The following is a 14454-nucleotide window of genomic DNA, read 5'->3' on the forward strand; positions in this document are numbered from 1 at the left end:
GAGGCCAACGCCCAAGGCCTGCCTGCAGCCTATGGTGCTGTGACTGGCCCTTGCTCCCAGCTGCCTCGTCACACTGGGGGGCTTCAGGGAGCGCCGTGACTCCCCGAGGAAGGGGTGTGGAGGGGTCGCTACTCACCGCCAGGCCTGGACTTCCCGGCAGGCCCAGGGGCCCTGACACAGAGAAGCCACTGTCAGAGTCTCCTTTTTCTCCTTTGATCCCCTTGTCTCTGTTCTCCCCCTGGAAGCAGAGAACATCCAGTAAGAGTCAGATGAACCAGCCTCTGACATAAGCCTGAGAACTTGGAAACACAGGCCAGATGTTGAGAAATGCTCACCTTCAAGCTGTTCAGAAAATGTCTCAGGTAAGTTGGATCCACAGCAGGGCCTGAAAAAGAAACACTTTTTAAAAATCCACAATCAATCTCAGAAATTCAAACACCAAAGCCTCCAAGTTGGCAACCATGATGAGTTCCTAGTAGAAGTGACCCCACATTGGTTTAGCTGACAGAGGGGGCACTGGGCTTGGAAACAAGCACTAGTTCAGATCCTGTGACCCTGTGGCATCCTAGGTTTGTCCCTGGTCCTCTCCAGGCCTCGTTCTGCAGACGAAGCTGGAACGATCAGAACTTCCAGTCTCTCTTGACAAAGTTCTATCTTGCACACGTGTTGCCCATGACTGGGTCTCTCTGGAATTCCATGGAGCTTGTGGACAGGGTGGTAATATAATTAACCTTACTTACTGGCTCAATTGGATTTCTCAGAAACAAAAATCAAGGGCAAGATCCAGAACAAGAGTTGGGATACCTGGTGGTCCCTGGGCCCCCTGGTCGCCTTTTTCTCCTTTTGAGCCGGGAAGACCCCAGGATCCTTTTTCTCCTTTAACACCTGCCACCAAATACACACACATTAAAAAAAAAAAAGAGTGGAAAATCACCTTCATTCTATATAAAACATTTTTGAGACAAGTTTTGAAACTAAGCCTCTTGAGCTAAGTCTACTCAGCAACAAAGGCCTAGTGAGGATATAAAATCCTTTGCTATAGGATGGAGAGGCTGAGGTAGATGCAGCAGACACAATTCCTGACCTTGGAAAGCTCTCAAGGAGACAGACACGGTGAGGGTAGCGCGAGGCAGGATGGAATAAGTACCATCCTCAAGGTGCCAGCAGTGCATCATGGGAGCCCAGCAGAGGCTACAATTAACTCCCCTGGACGGCTTCATGCACGTGGCCTGAGACTCAACAACAAGTCAAGCTCCCGGTCCCATCCCACCTAAGCCTGGGCAGCACGGTGGTGTAAGGGGAGGGGAGGACTCTCCGGGAGTGCCGCAGAAGACAACTAACGGTGCTAAGTATTCCACTCGCAAAGTTGGAAGAGTGCCAACAGTGCGGTACGCCACTCCCCACAGGACTTGTGAGAAGCACCGCTTCTGTAGAACCGGCCTTACAGCCCTCTCTCCTCCCCCAACTCTTTATCTGAGAGGGGGCTCAGAGAAAGCCTCCTGGGAGTACAGAGTTTGGGAAGGGAAGCAGTCCCCTTTCCCCACCTAGCTGAGTGGGTGGACACTAGATCTTTGAGTTCCCAGTTCCCGAGAGAGATCAGCTGACCAATGTGTGCCTACACACTGGGGACCCAAGAAAGCAAATCCAGCTCCACCCCACATCCTCCCCAAGGTCCACCTTGCACCAGGGGAAGGGAGAGCCTTGAATTGGATCTGAACAAGCAGTTTGAGAACAGCCTGGACTTTGTAACCAAAAGTGACCAAAAACCCATGAAGCCAGACACCAGCAGGGACACCACCACCCAAGCAGGCCAGGAGTGACAGAGCCGAGCCAGAGGTCAGTACTGGATTAAACTGCAAGCGTTCAGACTTCTCAATCAAAAGGGGCACACATGGTGTGACAGCGTGTGTGGGGACAGGGAGCCAGAGTCACTGCTTGCCCGCAGGCTCTCGTCTCCTGGCCTATCCCCCCTCTAATGCGTGGTAGATAAGCTCCTACAGGCCACGAACATGCTGATGTTTACTAATCACTAAGAGCCAGTGCGTCTCACACTGCACTGTGTATACACCTCAGAGGGAGCTTGTGAAAATGCAGCTCCTGGTCTAGCAGGTCTGCGATGAGGCCTGAGATTCTGCATTTCTAACAAGCTTCCAGGAGGTGCTGACACTGCTGGTCCAGGAACACTCTGAAGCAAAGGCCTTCTGAGCTCCCATGGCCTCCCCTGCATTAGCTCTTGGCATATTGCATTGTAACGACTTTTTAAAGAGTTTCACCCAGCAGAGTCTAAGGGCCTGGGTGACAGGAAGAGCATGGGATCCATTAGTCTCAGCCCAGTGCATAGGATAGCACCAGGCAAGGAGAAGCTATCAGTGGATGTGTTATGAACAAACTAACACATGAATGGAAAAATGGAGTGCAGCCTGCTAGCTAGGAGGCTCAGCCAAGATGCACAGAATAGGCAGACGGGTGGCACAAGCAAACAGAGGTGCCCAGTCCCACAGCCTTTGTCCAGCTACCACCCTTCCCATGACACCCAGACAGATCTTCCTGACCGCCAAGTCTATGCCCAGCACTGGACAATTGGAAACCACCTCTGCAGAGATAGGAGGGTCAGGAAATGTCCCAGAGAAACAAGGTAAAGACAGGAGTGTGTACCATGAAAAGTGATGAGTTCTGAATTTCCAGGATACGTGGTACCAACCTAGAGAGAGAGAGAAAGCCAAGGTCATACACTGCAACCCTGTTCTGGTGTTTGCATGCACAGGGAGCCACAGTCCCCTGTCCTGGGGGCGAGGGGTGAGGTCATGGAGTCAGGCCTTCCTTGGGTCTTGTAGCCCCCAAAGGCCCTGAGTTTCCCGGCATCCCTCAATGCAAGGCATCCCAGGCCTTCAACTGGGGCAGGGTCGGGGGGTGGGGGCAGGGAGGGCATCACGTAGCTGAGCTGGGCTGAGACCTACTGGCTGAACAACTCTGCAGAGGCAAAGCCCAAAGCTTTAAGACAAAAAGTCATGGCAATTTTGGTCTGGTCAACTGTGAGTGTTCTAGCCCTCCCTTCTGATCAATCAGGACTGATTCACGTGAGAGGTCAAGCACTCGTGCAAGTGATGTACTCAAGCCATGATGCTGGGCCAGCCATTAGCTTTGCTGCCATGTGTAATCAAAGATGAACACACTGAAGAGGAGTTGATGGTGGTGCTAACTAATAAAGGGGAGTTATCATTAAACTGGGGGGCTATTCTAGACTTCCCATTAAGTGCCAGGGGTCTGGAGTCCAAGCTATTCAAGATAATATTCCTTCACAGTTCATCCCCAGATTCCTGCATTTCTTTCTTTTTTTCTTTGTCTGTTAACACAGAGCCACCTGCCACCCTGCTTTTAATAGTCCACCTTCACCTTTTTCCCAGTTAACATGCAGAATCAGAATGATCCCTCTCACACCAGATCCTCCCATGCTTTTGGGTGTAGGGTCACAAGATGCTCAGGGGTCACAAAGAGAAGCTGAGGGGAGGGGACAGGAATTTTCCAGGAAGAATATTTCTAAGTTAACGATAAAGGCAGCAGTGCCCAGCTGATATCTTACAGCTATGCTGATAAAGTTGCTCCACTCCAGGGGTGGATTGTTAAGGGTAAAATGTTAAGGTATTAGAAAGGGGCTGAAATGAGAAGGGGCTTGTGAAATGCTGGATATGAGAGGAAGCGTTGCTTTATCAAATGTCCATTTTGAGAGCTGGTCAAGAAACATCCACGCCCCAGCCTGCATGGTGTCCAGACAGGCAACATGAAATCAAACCCCCAAATGCTCTGAGTTCATCTTTGGCTTATTTTAAGGAACGTCATGACCCCCAAAGGCCATGATCACAGCAAAGTGTCCTAGCACAGGTCACGGTAATTGCAGTAGCATTTTTACAACGCTCTTGAGTTTTTCAAGTACTGTCCCATGGCTGGTTCATTTGAAGCCTGATATCATGTTTGCTGGGAGGGGCTTCGGGCACTAACTCACGGTGGGACCTTGCCTCTCTGGGCTGAGGTCTCCCCTTCTCTATGGCTGGGAAGCAGCCAACTCTCAGGAGGGTCTCTCCAGCCCTGACGTTTTAGGATTCCTTTCAGGCCACTGATGTAAACGTGACCTGGTTAGCTGTTGTCCTCATGTAGTTCTGGGAGCCAGCAGGCCCCTTGGTCACCTTACGCAAGTGGGTCCTATCCTCTGCCTTCCATGCCAGAGTTCCCAGGCCATGGGCTGCAGACTTGGGTGTCTCAAAGTTTAGACATGGACAGATGTCTGGGCAAACACTCAGCCAAACTGCGTCATTTTAAAGCCTCTGACCCAAGTCTCATCACCACCTCCAACAGGCATCAATTAAGAACCCACTTCAAAGAATCTTCTAAACTGTAACTTGCAAGCTCCCGGGAACAGAGGCCACGCCTGTCTAGTTCACCCCTGTGGTCCCTCACTTGTACTTGGCACTTGCTAAGTCCTTGATAAATATTTGCTGGATGAATGAGAGAATAGTTATACACAGTTCCATGACGAATGCCTGTGCATGGGGAGAGGCCCACCCTCCCTGGGTTTCCCCACACCTAATACGGATGACACCCCGGGGACACTGCACTGACCAGCTGGACGACCAGCCACGTGTCTGACCCCTTGGGGTGCCTGTACCTGCTGCCTGGTGGTCAGGGGACCTGCATGATAGCCCCAGCTCTGTCCGTCCTGTGACCTTAGACAAGTCAGTGAGCTTGTCTGAGTCACAGTTTGTTTCCTCATTACAAAGGGGGAGAGAAAGTCCCTCCTCTCAGGGTTGTGTGCTGTGCAGTAATATGACAGTTGAGAAAGGACAGTTATAGATTTTAGCCCAAAGCTCCCAATGCAAAGAGCGCTGGTTAGAATTGCCTTTTTATTCTCATCTGTATTTTAAGGGGTCTATTTCCCTGCTTCTTATACTGCTCCAAGCATGAAGCTAACATGCTAACATGAAGCTAACAAAAGACACTGCTTTTTGACTGCATTAAAAGACACACTCTGTCCACATGTGTGCCCTTAGAAGACCCAGTATGTTTCAGTGCCACAATCTATTATCTAGAAACCTCGAGTCACTCAAGGGTCTATATGCAGGTGATAGAAGACATCAAAGAGGACACTGACAGAAAGAAGGGGCTCAAGACAAAAACTCATCTTCTCTGAGTTGCTTTCTATGCCAAAGCCTTTCACTGCCAAGGCAGTGACTATACGCTACTTACTGGAGTTTTGCAGTGTGGCCGGACTGGAACTGGGAAGACGGCCTGTGGGAAGTGAGAATAAGAGGAGGGAATCAGGGCACCCGACTCCAGCTTAGGCTGGTCTGGGGCCGTTCCCCGCTCCTCCTTCAGGTCTCCCCCACCTACCCACTGCCAACTTACTCCTTTGATGTTAATCACAGCTCCAGGTGGTCCTGGGGGGCCTGGAGGACCAGGTAGGCCAGGTGAGCCCTAAAGGGAGCAAAGAAAGGCCATCCCTGAGTTCGGGTTGTTATGAATGCAGAGGCAGCTGCAGGACACTTCCCCAGGGTTTGGAGACACAGTGAGGAAAGGAGGGTCATCTAAAGCCAACTAACTCTTCCCATGGGTAGGCCAGTCTCTTCCCAGAGCACACCTATATCTGTGGCCTCGCTGCATCTTCACAACAGCAGAGCAAGTATCATTGCTGGTTTACAATTGGACATAATGAGGGCCAGAGAGGGGAAGTGACCTGCTCAAGGCCACACAGCAATTCATGGCGGAATGGAGACTGGAAGCCAGATTCTGACCCCAAGAGCAGTGCTCAGAGGATACTGAGCCCACCACCTCTATCGACGCTTCCCTCATACAGAGCGGCGGGTGGAGTGAGGCCTTCCCAGGATACAGTGCCTGGGAGAGCCCCTCATAAATGTAACATTTAAACGCCAACTCCTGTTAGATGGCAGAGTCACTTTCAGAGCCACGTCAGCCTGGCCTTGACACCATGCAATGTTTGCTCCGCCAAGCCTGGAGCCCAAGCTGGACCTGCAGCAGAAGCTGCAGGAGGGGAGGGGGAGGGGGAGGCTATGGCCACAGGTGAGAAGCCTCCGGCCCACGAGGAAGCTCCACGTGATCACTCAAGTGCAGGCACCGGTGTCTGCTGTACCTGGAGCCCCGGTAGGCTTGGTGAGTGAGTCGGTGACCAGTGATTCAATACGATTGCATTTCTACATTTCTAGGCATACAAAGCGGCAACCATGGGGTGCAAACAGAAGCAGCAACACACTTTGAGCTGCATTTGCAGGCAGCAAATGGGGGACCTTCAGTGGGTCACTAACTTGTACAGGCCCTAGTTTCCTCCTGTGTAAAACAAGAACACCACTGAGTTTCTCTTAGGAGAGTTACTCTCAAGACTGAGATCTGGTCCTCAAAAGCACTTTGTAGAGTGTCTGGTACACAGTAGGTGCTCAATAAATGCTGGCTTCCTTATTGCAGACGTGGGACCCTGTTGATGCTCCGGTGTCTGTCATCTTGCGAGGCCCTGCCTACACAGCTGATCGACCTTCCGTGTTCTCTCAAGAGCGCTCACCGAGCAACCCCAGCAACATGCGAAACCCCCAGGACTGTGTAACCCAGGAAGGACGGGATATTACCCGAGTCAGAAGACCTGGGATTTGAAACCAGACTTCTTGAGAAAGCCCAGATCGTGTTCTCCCACCCTCCCTCTAGGGTCTGGACGAGGAAGCCTATGCTCCACTAAGGTGGATTTGGTGGCAGGGACCTCCTGAGAGCAAGCCGGAGGACAGGGCTGGGCTGGAGGATCTTTGGAAGTGGCAGCAGAGGAAGAAGAATAACGTTCCTGAGCATTCTGTCCACGAGCCCTGCTCACTGGACCTGGCACTCGTTCGCCCCTCCTCTGGACACTGGCCCTGGGCCGCGTCCCTGGGGCAGCATGGGGCTGGGTCTCTGGTGTGGCACTCACCGGCATCATGACCCCTCGATCTCCTTTGGCGCCTTTGAGGCCATTCAGTCCTGGGCGACCCTGAAACCCATGGGAGAGGCCTTAGTAAACCCACTGCCCGCAGGCCAGCCTGGCCCGCATGTCCTCCCTCATATGCAATATGAGAAACCCCAACACCTACGGGTCGTCCAGGGAGGCCAAATTCTCCTTTGTGTCCTGGTGGTCCTTTGGGCCCCTGGAGGCAAAGTAAATACCAGATTAGAAAGAGAAAAATACTGTATGACGTCACTTATATGTGGAATCTAAAAAAGCCAAAGTTGTAAAAACAGAGTAAGATGGTGGTTACCAGGGGTAGGAGGGTGGGGGAATAGGAGAGGTGAGGTTTAAGGTACAAACTTGCAACTAGTAGACAGCTAGGTCCTGGAGATCTAATGCACGGTATAGTGAATATGGACAGCAATGCTGTATTAATAGTATAATCCTCAAACTGCTAAGGGTCTAGATCTTATTTATTCCAACCACAAAAAAGAAATGATAATTATGTGACGTGAGAGAGCTGCTATCTCTACAACAGCAATCATATTACAATATATAAATGTATCAAATCAACATGTACACCTTAAATGTACACAATGCTGTATGTAAAATATATTTCAATTAAAAAGGAAAGAACAGAAACTCAAGGGCTAGGGAGATGGGGGGCATCCAGCCTACCTTTGTGGGTAGTGGTGACAATGAACCACTAATAGGAGGATGGAGGGCAAGGAGAAGTTATGAAATGTCCACCTGCCTGGCTCCTTGTCCCCTGGCCTCTCTGTCCTCAGCTGGACCCACTTGCTCAATCCCTCCTGTAGGGCTCTACCCCAGTCCAGACGCTGGACCCAACCCTCTCAGCCAGTCAGAGCTAACAAAGAAGCAAGAGGTCAGTAGCTCCTGGCCTTAGCTCCCAGGTAGCTGTGTGCTGGGCCAGCTCAGAACGTGGACCTTTGCCTTAGGTCTTATGTCCCAGGGTTCTCCATGTCCCCCGTTGGAATAATGCAGTCCTGCTTCACTCCTCACGTCAGCCAAGCCCAATAACCTGCTTCAGGATTTGGTTCCTACCTTGCTCCCACCTGTCCCTAAGGACCAGAATCTTGGCCTGGCTCCCCAGTTCTCCAGATGAGCCCCTGCCCATGGACCGCATTCCAGTGCTTGCTTCCCGTGTCCCCATGCTCCCAGAGCCACTGCCCTGTTCCAACCTCCTGCCGGAACCCTCATGCCTTCCAGTGTCTAGGATGCATACAATGTACCGCCTCTTCCCAGAACAAGCTCTACTTCCAGTTGACACCTTTCCTGTTTTGTAACTGGGTCTGTCCTATCTCCCAGGGGAATGACTGGTTTAAGCCTGGGGCCTATCAAGCCCCTTCTTCCTGCTCTCTATATAAGTCTGTATTCAGACTTACCCTGAAGAATGGCAAATAGACTGTGTTGAGACAGGCTCTGTATGTAAAGTACCCAGACCAGGTTACTCGCAGGAAAAGAAAAGCAAGGAGTTAACAGGCCACAGGCCACGTGGCGGTACGTTCTAGCGCAGGGCTTCTCAAACGGCACTGTGCGCAAGTCACCTGGATCTCATCAAAATGCAGATCCAGCAGATCCGGGGTGGGGCATAAGGCTCTGCTGTTCCAACGAGCTCCCAGGTGATGCTGATGATGCTGGTCCGCGGGCCACACTTTGAGTAACAAGGCTCTAGTGTTGTAAGCTATACTCGTCATGAGGGCCATAGACAGCCCATGTGACACCTTATGCAAATTACAAGAAGGTGCCCCCTTACTGTCTGTGCTTGGCAAGCTATGCACAGCTGGGCTTCAGTGGCAATAACTACCCTGGCCATCTGCAACAGCTTGCCGGCCACCATTGCTAACAATTAGTATTTCCCACAATACTGGGTATTAGTAAGTGTTACCCAGTGGTTAACACAAGACTCTCCCAGTCTGCCTTAGCCTGCAGCTAGGGCCAAGGACACCTCTCCAGGGCATCCATTCTGCCTGACTTAAGGGACCAAAGGCTTTAGAAGGTCCTTTGAAGGATGCACCTTGGAGGTTATGGGCCATTCATCAAGGACACGTGCCTGTTAGACTCCCCAGGCCTGAGATCCAGCTTCAAACAAACCCCGCATTCAAACCCCAATGTGCAGTTTTCCAGCTCAAAATGTTTCAGAAGAATGAAGGTGTCAGCTGGAGGCAGTGAGGTGTGCTGGGAAAAACCTGGACACAGAGTTTGACAGGCTGGGTTCAAATCCCTGCTGTGTCACTAACAAGCTGTATGGCAGTGGGCTAGTTACTTAACCTCTTTAACCTCGGTTTCCCGGTTTATAAAATGGGGGTTCTGACGTTAGCCTCTTAGGGTGGTGAAAATGAAATGAGATGATCTGTGTTGAAGCATCACTGTCTGACCCATGGTGGATGTTCTATGAGTTTTCTTTGTTCTTTGGAAAGAAATATACGAGGGGCAAGTTTAGGGTTCATCTGGAGAGAATTGGTAGCTTAAAAATTGTTCGGCAGCCCCCCAAAATTATAGATTCCTGGAGCAGTAAGGCAAGAAGGACCCTATCATGTCATCTAGTACTCATTCAATACCTCACTTATAGATGGGAAGACAAAAGCCCAGAGAGAGAAGAGGACTTGTTTGAGGTCATACAGCAAATGGGCAGCAGACCCAAGACCAGAAGCCAAAAGGCCCAGGTTCCCTGGGTAATGACAATCTTTAGCTGGCAAGACCCATACAACTGTGGGTCTCACCACCATCCGTTTCCCCTCTCCTTCTGGACACACAGCTAAACCACATTTCTGAGACCTATCCCCACCCCCACTCCCACCCCCGCCTCCTGCATCAGAGGTCTGGCCAGAAGTGGAGCTCATCATCTTCCATGGTCTCTTTCCCCTCCCCAACCTCAGCCTATCAGCTGGAAGATGCCATTGTGGCCCTGAATCCACCAGAGGGCAGAGTCACAGGATGCAAGCATCCTGGGTCCCTGAGTCACTGCTTGGAGGGGAGATGCCCAACTGGGAACCACCACAGTGGACTCTGCATAAGTGAGAACTAAGCTGCTATCGTGCAGAACCACTGAGCTTTTATTTAATTGCAGTTAGCCTACCCTTGACACAGATGCATTTTGCCACATCCTTTTTATTTTCACAGCTGGGACAACTCAATCTAGTTGAGCCAAAGTACAATAAATGCTTCAAACCCCAGTCTAGATGCAGGGGCGAGACGCTCTAGCTTACCATCGGTCCCGGGGCTCCACGCTCTCCAGGTTCACCCTAAAACAGGGAGACAAGGACTTGTCACTCAGCTGCACACGGTTTGCAACAGAAGCAAAGATAGGACGTAGAAGATGTGTGCCTTCAGGATCTGGTGACATAGTTACCTTTCGGGTCCTCAGCCTTTCCAGAGGAATATCCCCCGTCAGGATGGTGCCCGGCTCTCCCTTCTCACCCTGCAATTCAGAGAACCTTTTGATGTAGCCGGGCCTCCGCCTCACTGCCTTATCCAGAGGCTCATCGCCATGATGCCTCTGGCCTTCATGCTGCCTCTCCAGCCCCACTGCCCGACAATGACCTCTTGCTAGAATACTGCATAGCCTCCTAAGTCATTAAATGTTCTCTGGACTGTTCGCTCCATGTACCATCAGTTACTGTCCGAAAGCACAGGTTGGGGTCCTGCAAGCCCCTCTGGGGCTCCCGCTGCTTCCAGATCAGCATCCCCACTCTCAACCCTCCAGGAATCAGTCCCAACAAGGTCCATCCCACCTCTGGCTGTGTGGCTTCCCCCTGAGAACCTCTGGCTCCTAATATATTTGGTGCCTTTCTTTCCTAACAGCTCGACTTGAGGTCTGTTCCCACCTAGAATCCTTAGTCTTGTTAAAGCATCTAAAATTGGGAAAGTGATGACAGCATGAACAGTGGAGGCCTCTCCAACACAGGGGCCCTGAGTCTCCAGGTGGAACTTCGCCTCCAAACTCCAGGCTCCTGTGCAAATGCTCACTTGATCAGACAAAGTTATCTCAGTTGCTGGGAAATAGGGGAGATGGGTAGACAGGTGGCAGGGACACAGGATCTTGCCCCCAATCCTGTGCTCAGCAGGGCCATCTGCTATCCCAGGAGGCTTCCAAGAAGATATATGTCCAGAGAAAAGGCCGGGGAGAGGAACCATTCAAGGCTCTGGCCCCGAACTTCAATGCTAGCCCCTGGGGAACTGGGCTGGACCACACGAAAGTCTCCCTTCAACAGGGCTGAAAGCAGCCAAGGCAGTGGTGCCACAGCAAGCCAAGCAGCCTCTCCTCTCCGTCCCCCAAGCCCACACCCGATATTTGGATCTTACCACTTCGCTGGTGAGGAAAAGCAGTCCTGAGCACGCCAGCAGCAAGAAGCAGCAAGCACAAAAGCATCAGAGGCAGAGCGAGAGAAAGCGCGTTGGCTGCGAGGCTCAGAGCAGACCTGCCTGGGCGCTCTTCCCAGTTTTCAAAGTGGCAGGGGATTCGGGGAGAGATGGCACGTAGGTCCCTCTAGATTCACCCGACCTCGCCACATAGAAAACAGAGCGTTTAAAGCAAGAGCCAATCCTGCTTGACCAGGCCTCCTCCCAAGCCAGAACTGCCCTGACCCCACGCCATCTCTGTAGGCCCGTGGCAGCAAAAGGCATCCCAAGACATGGTCCCATGTAACGCTAAACTCAGACCCAGCACACTGAACCCTCCACCTCCTGGAACTGTGGCCCAACAGACACTGGAGACTCTCTCCCCCTCCATGGAGCTAGTGGAAAACGGTGAGGGGAGGAAGGAAAGAGAGTAGCCTAATGCTCCCTCCTCTTAGAGACACACACACCCTCCTTGACTCCCCAAGGCAGGCTCAGGGCTGCTCCCACTGGCTTTATACAGACCCCTGTTACAGCAATGACCATGCACTCTGCTGGCTGTCTGCATGTCTGTTCCTCACGTCTTATTTCTCTATCCCTAGTGCCTAGTATAGGAAGCTGGCTGGCACACCTTAGGGAATGGATGTAATCTGGATGAGTATATAAATGGATGGATGAATAAATGAATCCAATCCAGAATAACTGCAATCCATTTATGGACGTCACTCTCCCCTTATCTATAAAAACCAACTGGGAAATTAATTCTAAGAGGCAAATGTGGAAGGGTACAAAGGTCATTTCAATGCCCTTGGAATTTTCAGGAAGTGCTCTGCATGCTAAATATTCCACAACTTCTGCACCAAGACTGCCCTCCAAGTGTGGAATGCCCCCGCTTACACTAATAATAGTTTAATAAAATAATGACTTCTAAATATTAGCATCATTGTATTCATTACTTATACATCTTTTCATCCAACATATGTTTTAAGTGCCATTTGTGTACCAGGCGCAGTGCTAAGTACTGGAGCTACAGAAAAGAAAGTGGATGTGCCTGCCCTCGGGGAGTGCACACTCTAATGCAGGTACCCGCGGGCACTTAGACAAAGCACAGCGTTCAAGGGAGCGTTGGGTTGAGTTCTCTTTCCAAACTATGATGAAAATCTGCTTCTCCACCCACCCCACCTTCGCCCTGGAAGAACCTTGAGATCATGAAAGTTAACAGCCGGGGAGTGACTGCTACTAGATACAGTGTTTCTTTGGGCATGATGAGAATGTTCTAGAATTAGGTAGTGGTGATGGCTGCACAACCCTGTGAATATACTAAAAGTCACTGAATTTCACAATTGAAAGGGGTGAATTTTATGGTGTGTGAGTTCTATCTCAAATTTTTAAAAAGTTAACAGCTACTTTCAGCCCGTTCGAAATATTTACCAAGTTCTAGAGCACAATCCCACCCAGATAGCTGGGCCCTTCTTACCTGTTCTCCTTTTAGTCCTGGAAATCCAGGCACACCAGTGTCACCTTTTGGTCCTCTGGGTCCCTAGAAGGAATCATTGGAGGGTATTCAGTGGTTTGTTAAGGTGAAAATGCTTTCATTAAACAAAGTTGTTGTTCCAAAAAGTAAAAGAACACAGAGTGCCAGTGGAAGTCACAATTAGTCACGATGTTTTCCTGATATTAAGTGGTCTAGAAATTGTGGTCTGGTGGAAAGAAGACAGCACTGAGTGTTAGGTGGCCTGGAGGCCCCACTCCTCTTTGAACTGTGGTTTCCTCCAATGGGCGCCATTGAAACTGCCTGCTGCCTCTGCTCACCCATGGGTCCTCAGGGTCGTCCTGCAGCCCACCTCCCCATCATTCACCCTCCATGAATCCTGCCCCTTCTCTGGCTCCCCACTACCTACAGGATGGGATCCAAACATCCTAGCCTGACACCCAAACTGATCCCAGCCGGCCTCAGCGCCTCATCTTCCACTCCTGTCACTCCACCGGGGGCGAGCCTATCCCCTTAGCCTCTCTGCACCCCTCACCCGCCCGCCACCGCCATTCCCTCTGCAGAACCAAACTTCTGCACACCCGGTCAGAGGTGACCTCGTCTCAACTCCAACATACACTTAATATCTGTGACAATGACTCACACTGCCAGACGTCTGCCCCTAAAAAAGAGGTTCAACACTTTATTGCAATTTACCTTTTCACAAGTCCCTACCTTCTGGGTTAACGCAGTGGCCTTCAAATATTTGTTATTATTATTTTTTAGCAGTGAAACTCTTTTCATTCTCCTTTTTCAAGTAAAGTCAAACAAAAGCCCAATGTATAAAATACATCAAATGGAGCCTCAGCAGTGGCCTGGATCCTGCCTACTTGGTCCCCTCCTTACTCCTGAAGTGGTCCCAAAGGCTCTTCTGGGGAGCCTAGGGCTCCCTCGGGAACAGAGAACCAGTCATTTAGAGAAAAATGTGTCTGGAACATGCTCTGGCTTTGGAGCAGCCAAGGTGGGGCTGGAGCTCAAGCTCACAGTTCTGGCCTCTTCTCTTCCTAATTAAGAGGTCTTCTCCATGGCTGCCACCCTCTCCTGTTTTTTAATGTCTAGTTCCCATGTATTTTTAGTGTCAACATAGCACATGCTCCTTTTAAAAAATGTAGAAGTTCAGAAAAGTATAAAAAAAAGAAAAAGAGATCACTATAATTCTACCATCAACAACAAATTTCTATTACATTTTTTTTTTTTATTCTCATTTTTTTTTTTTTTTTTTTTTTTTTTTTTTATTTTTTTAAACATCTTTATTGGGGTATAATTGCTTTACAATGGTGTGTTAGTTTCTGCTTTATAACAAAGTGAATCAGCTATACATATACATATTCTATTACATTTTTTGATAAATTTCCTTCATTTATCCTGGAAGCAGTGCATGTCACCGTTGGCATCAGGCCTTTCAGAGCTGCAATGTATGGAGAAATTGTGCAGATTTCACTCTGGAGCCTTGGGCTTCAGGGCAGGCTGAAACTTTTAAGCTGATCACTTTCTACACAGAAATGCATTTTCACCTTCCATGGTGGAAGCCCCATAGCGTGGTACACACAGACTATTAATTTTGGACTTCCAGGCTATGATTCCCCTCTCTCCA

The 14454-nt window shown here is 50.2% G+C and overlaps 1 protein-coding gene across 1 annotated transcript in view; it reads right to left on the reverse strand.

The window, feature by feature from the left end:
* Positions 1-14454, reverse strand: part of COL15A1 (collagen type XV alpha 1 chain) — a 153518-nt gene that overhangs the window by 15276 nt on the left and 123788 nt on the right. The window contains exons 23-33 of the mRNA XM_024734426.1: positions 12807-12869; positions 10344-10412; positions 10201-10236; positions 7116-7169; positions 6956-7015; positions 5398-5466; positions 5239-5280; positions 2656-2701; positions 805-885; positions 336-385; positions 137-238 (exon numbers count right to left, since the gene is read on the reverse strand). Coding sequence (XP_024590194.1) covers positions 137-238; positions 336-385; positions 805-885; positions 2656-2701; positions 5239-5280; positions 5398-5466; positions 6956-7015; positions 7116-7169; positions 10201-10236; positions 10344-10412; positions 12807-12869 — 672 coding nt within the window. The remainder of the gene's footprint in view (positions 1-136; positions 239-335; positions 386-804; positions 886-2655; positions 2702-5238; positions 5281-5397; positions 5467-6955; positions 7016-7115; positions 7170-10200; positions 10237-10343; positions 10413-12806; positions 12870-14454) is intronic.

The sequence above is a fragment of the Neophocaena asiaeorientalis genome, unplaced genomic scaffold, assembly GCF_003031525.2.
Source record: "Neophocaena asiaeorientalis asiaeorientalis breed wild unplaced genomic scaffold, Neophocaena_asiaeorientalis_V1.1 scaffold192, whole genome shotgun sequence".
Taxonomy (NCBI): domain Eukaryota; kingdom Metazoa; phylum Chordata; class Mammalia; order Artiodactyla; family Phocoenidae; genus Neophocaena; species Neophocaena asiaeorientalis.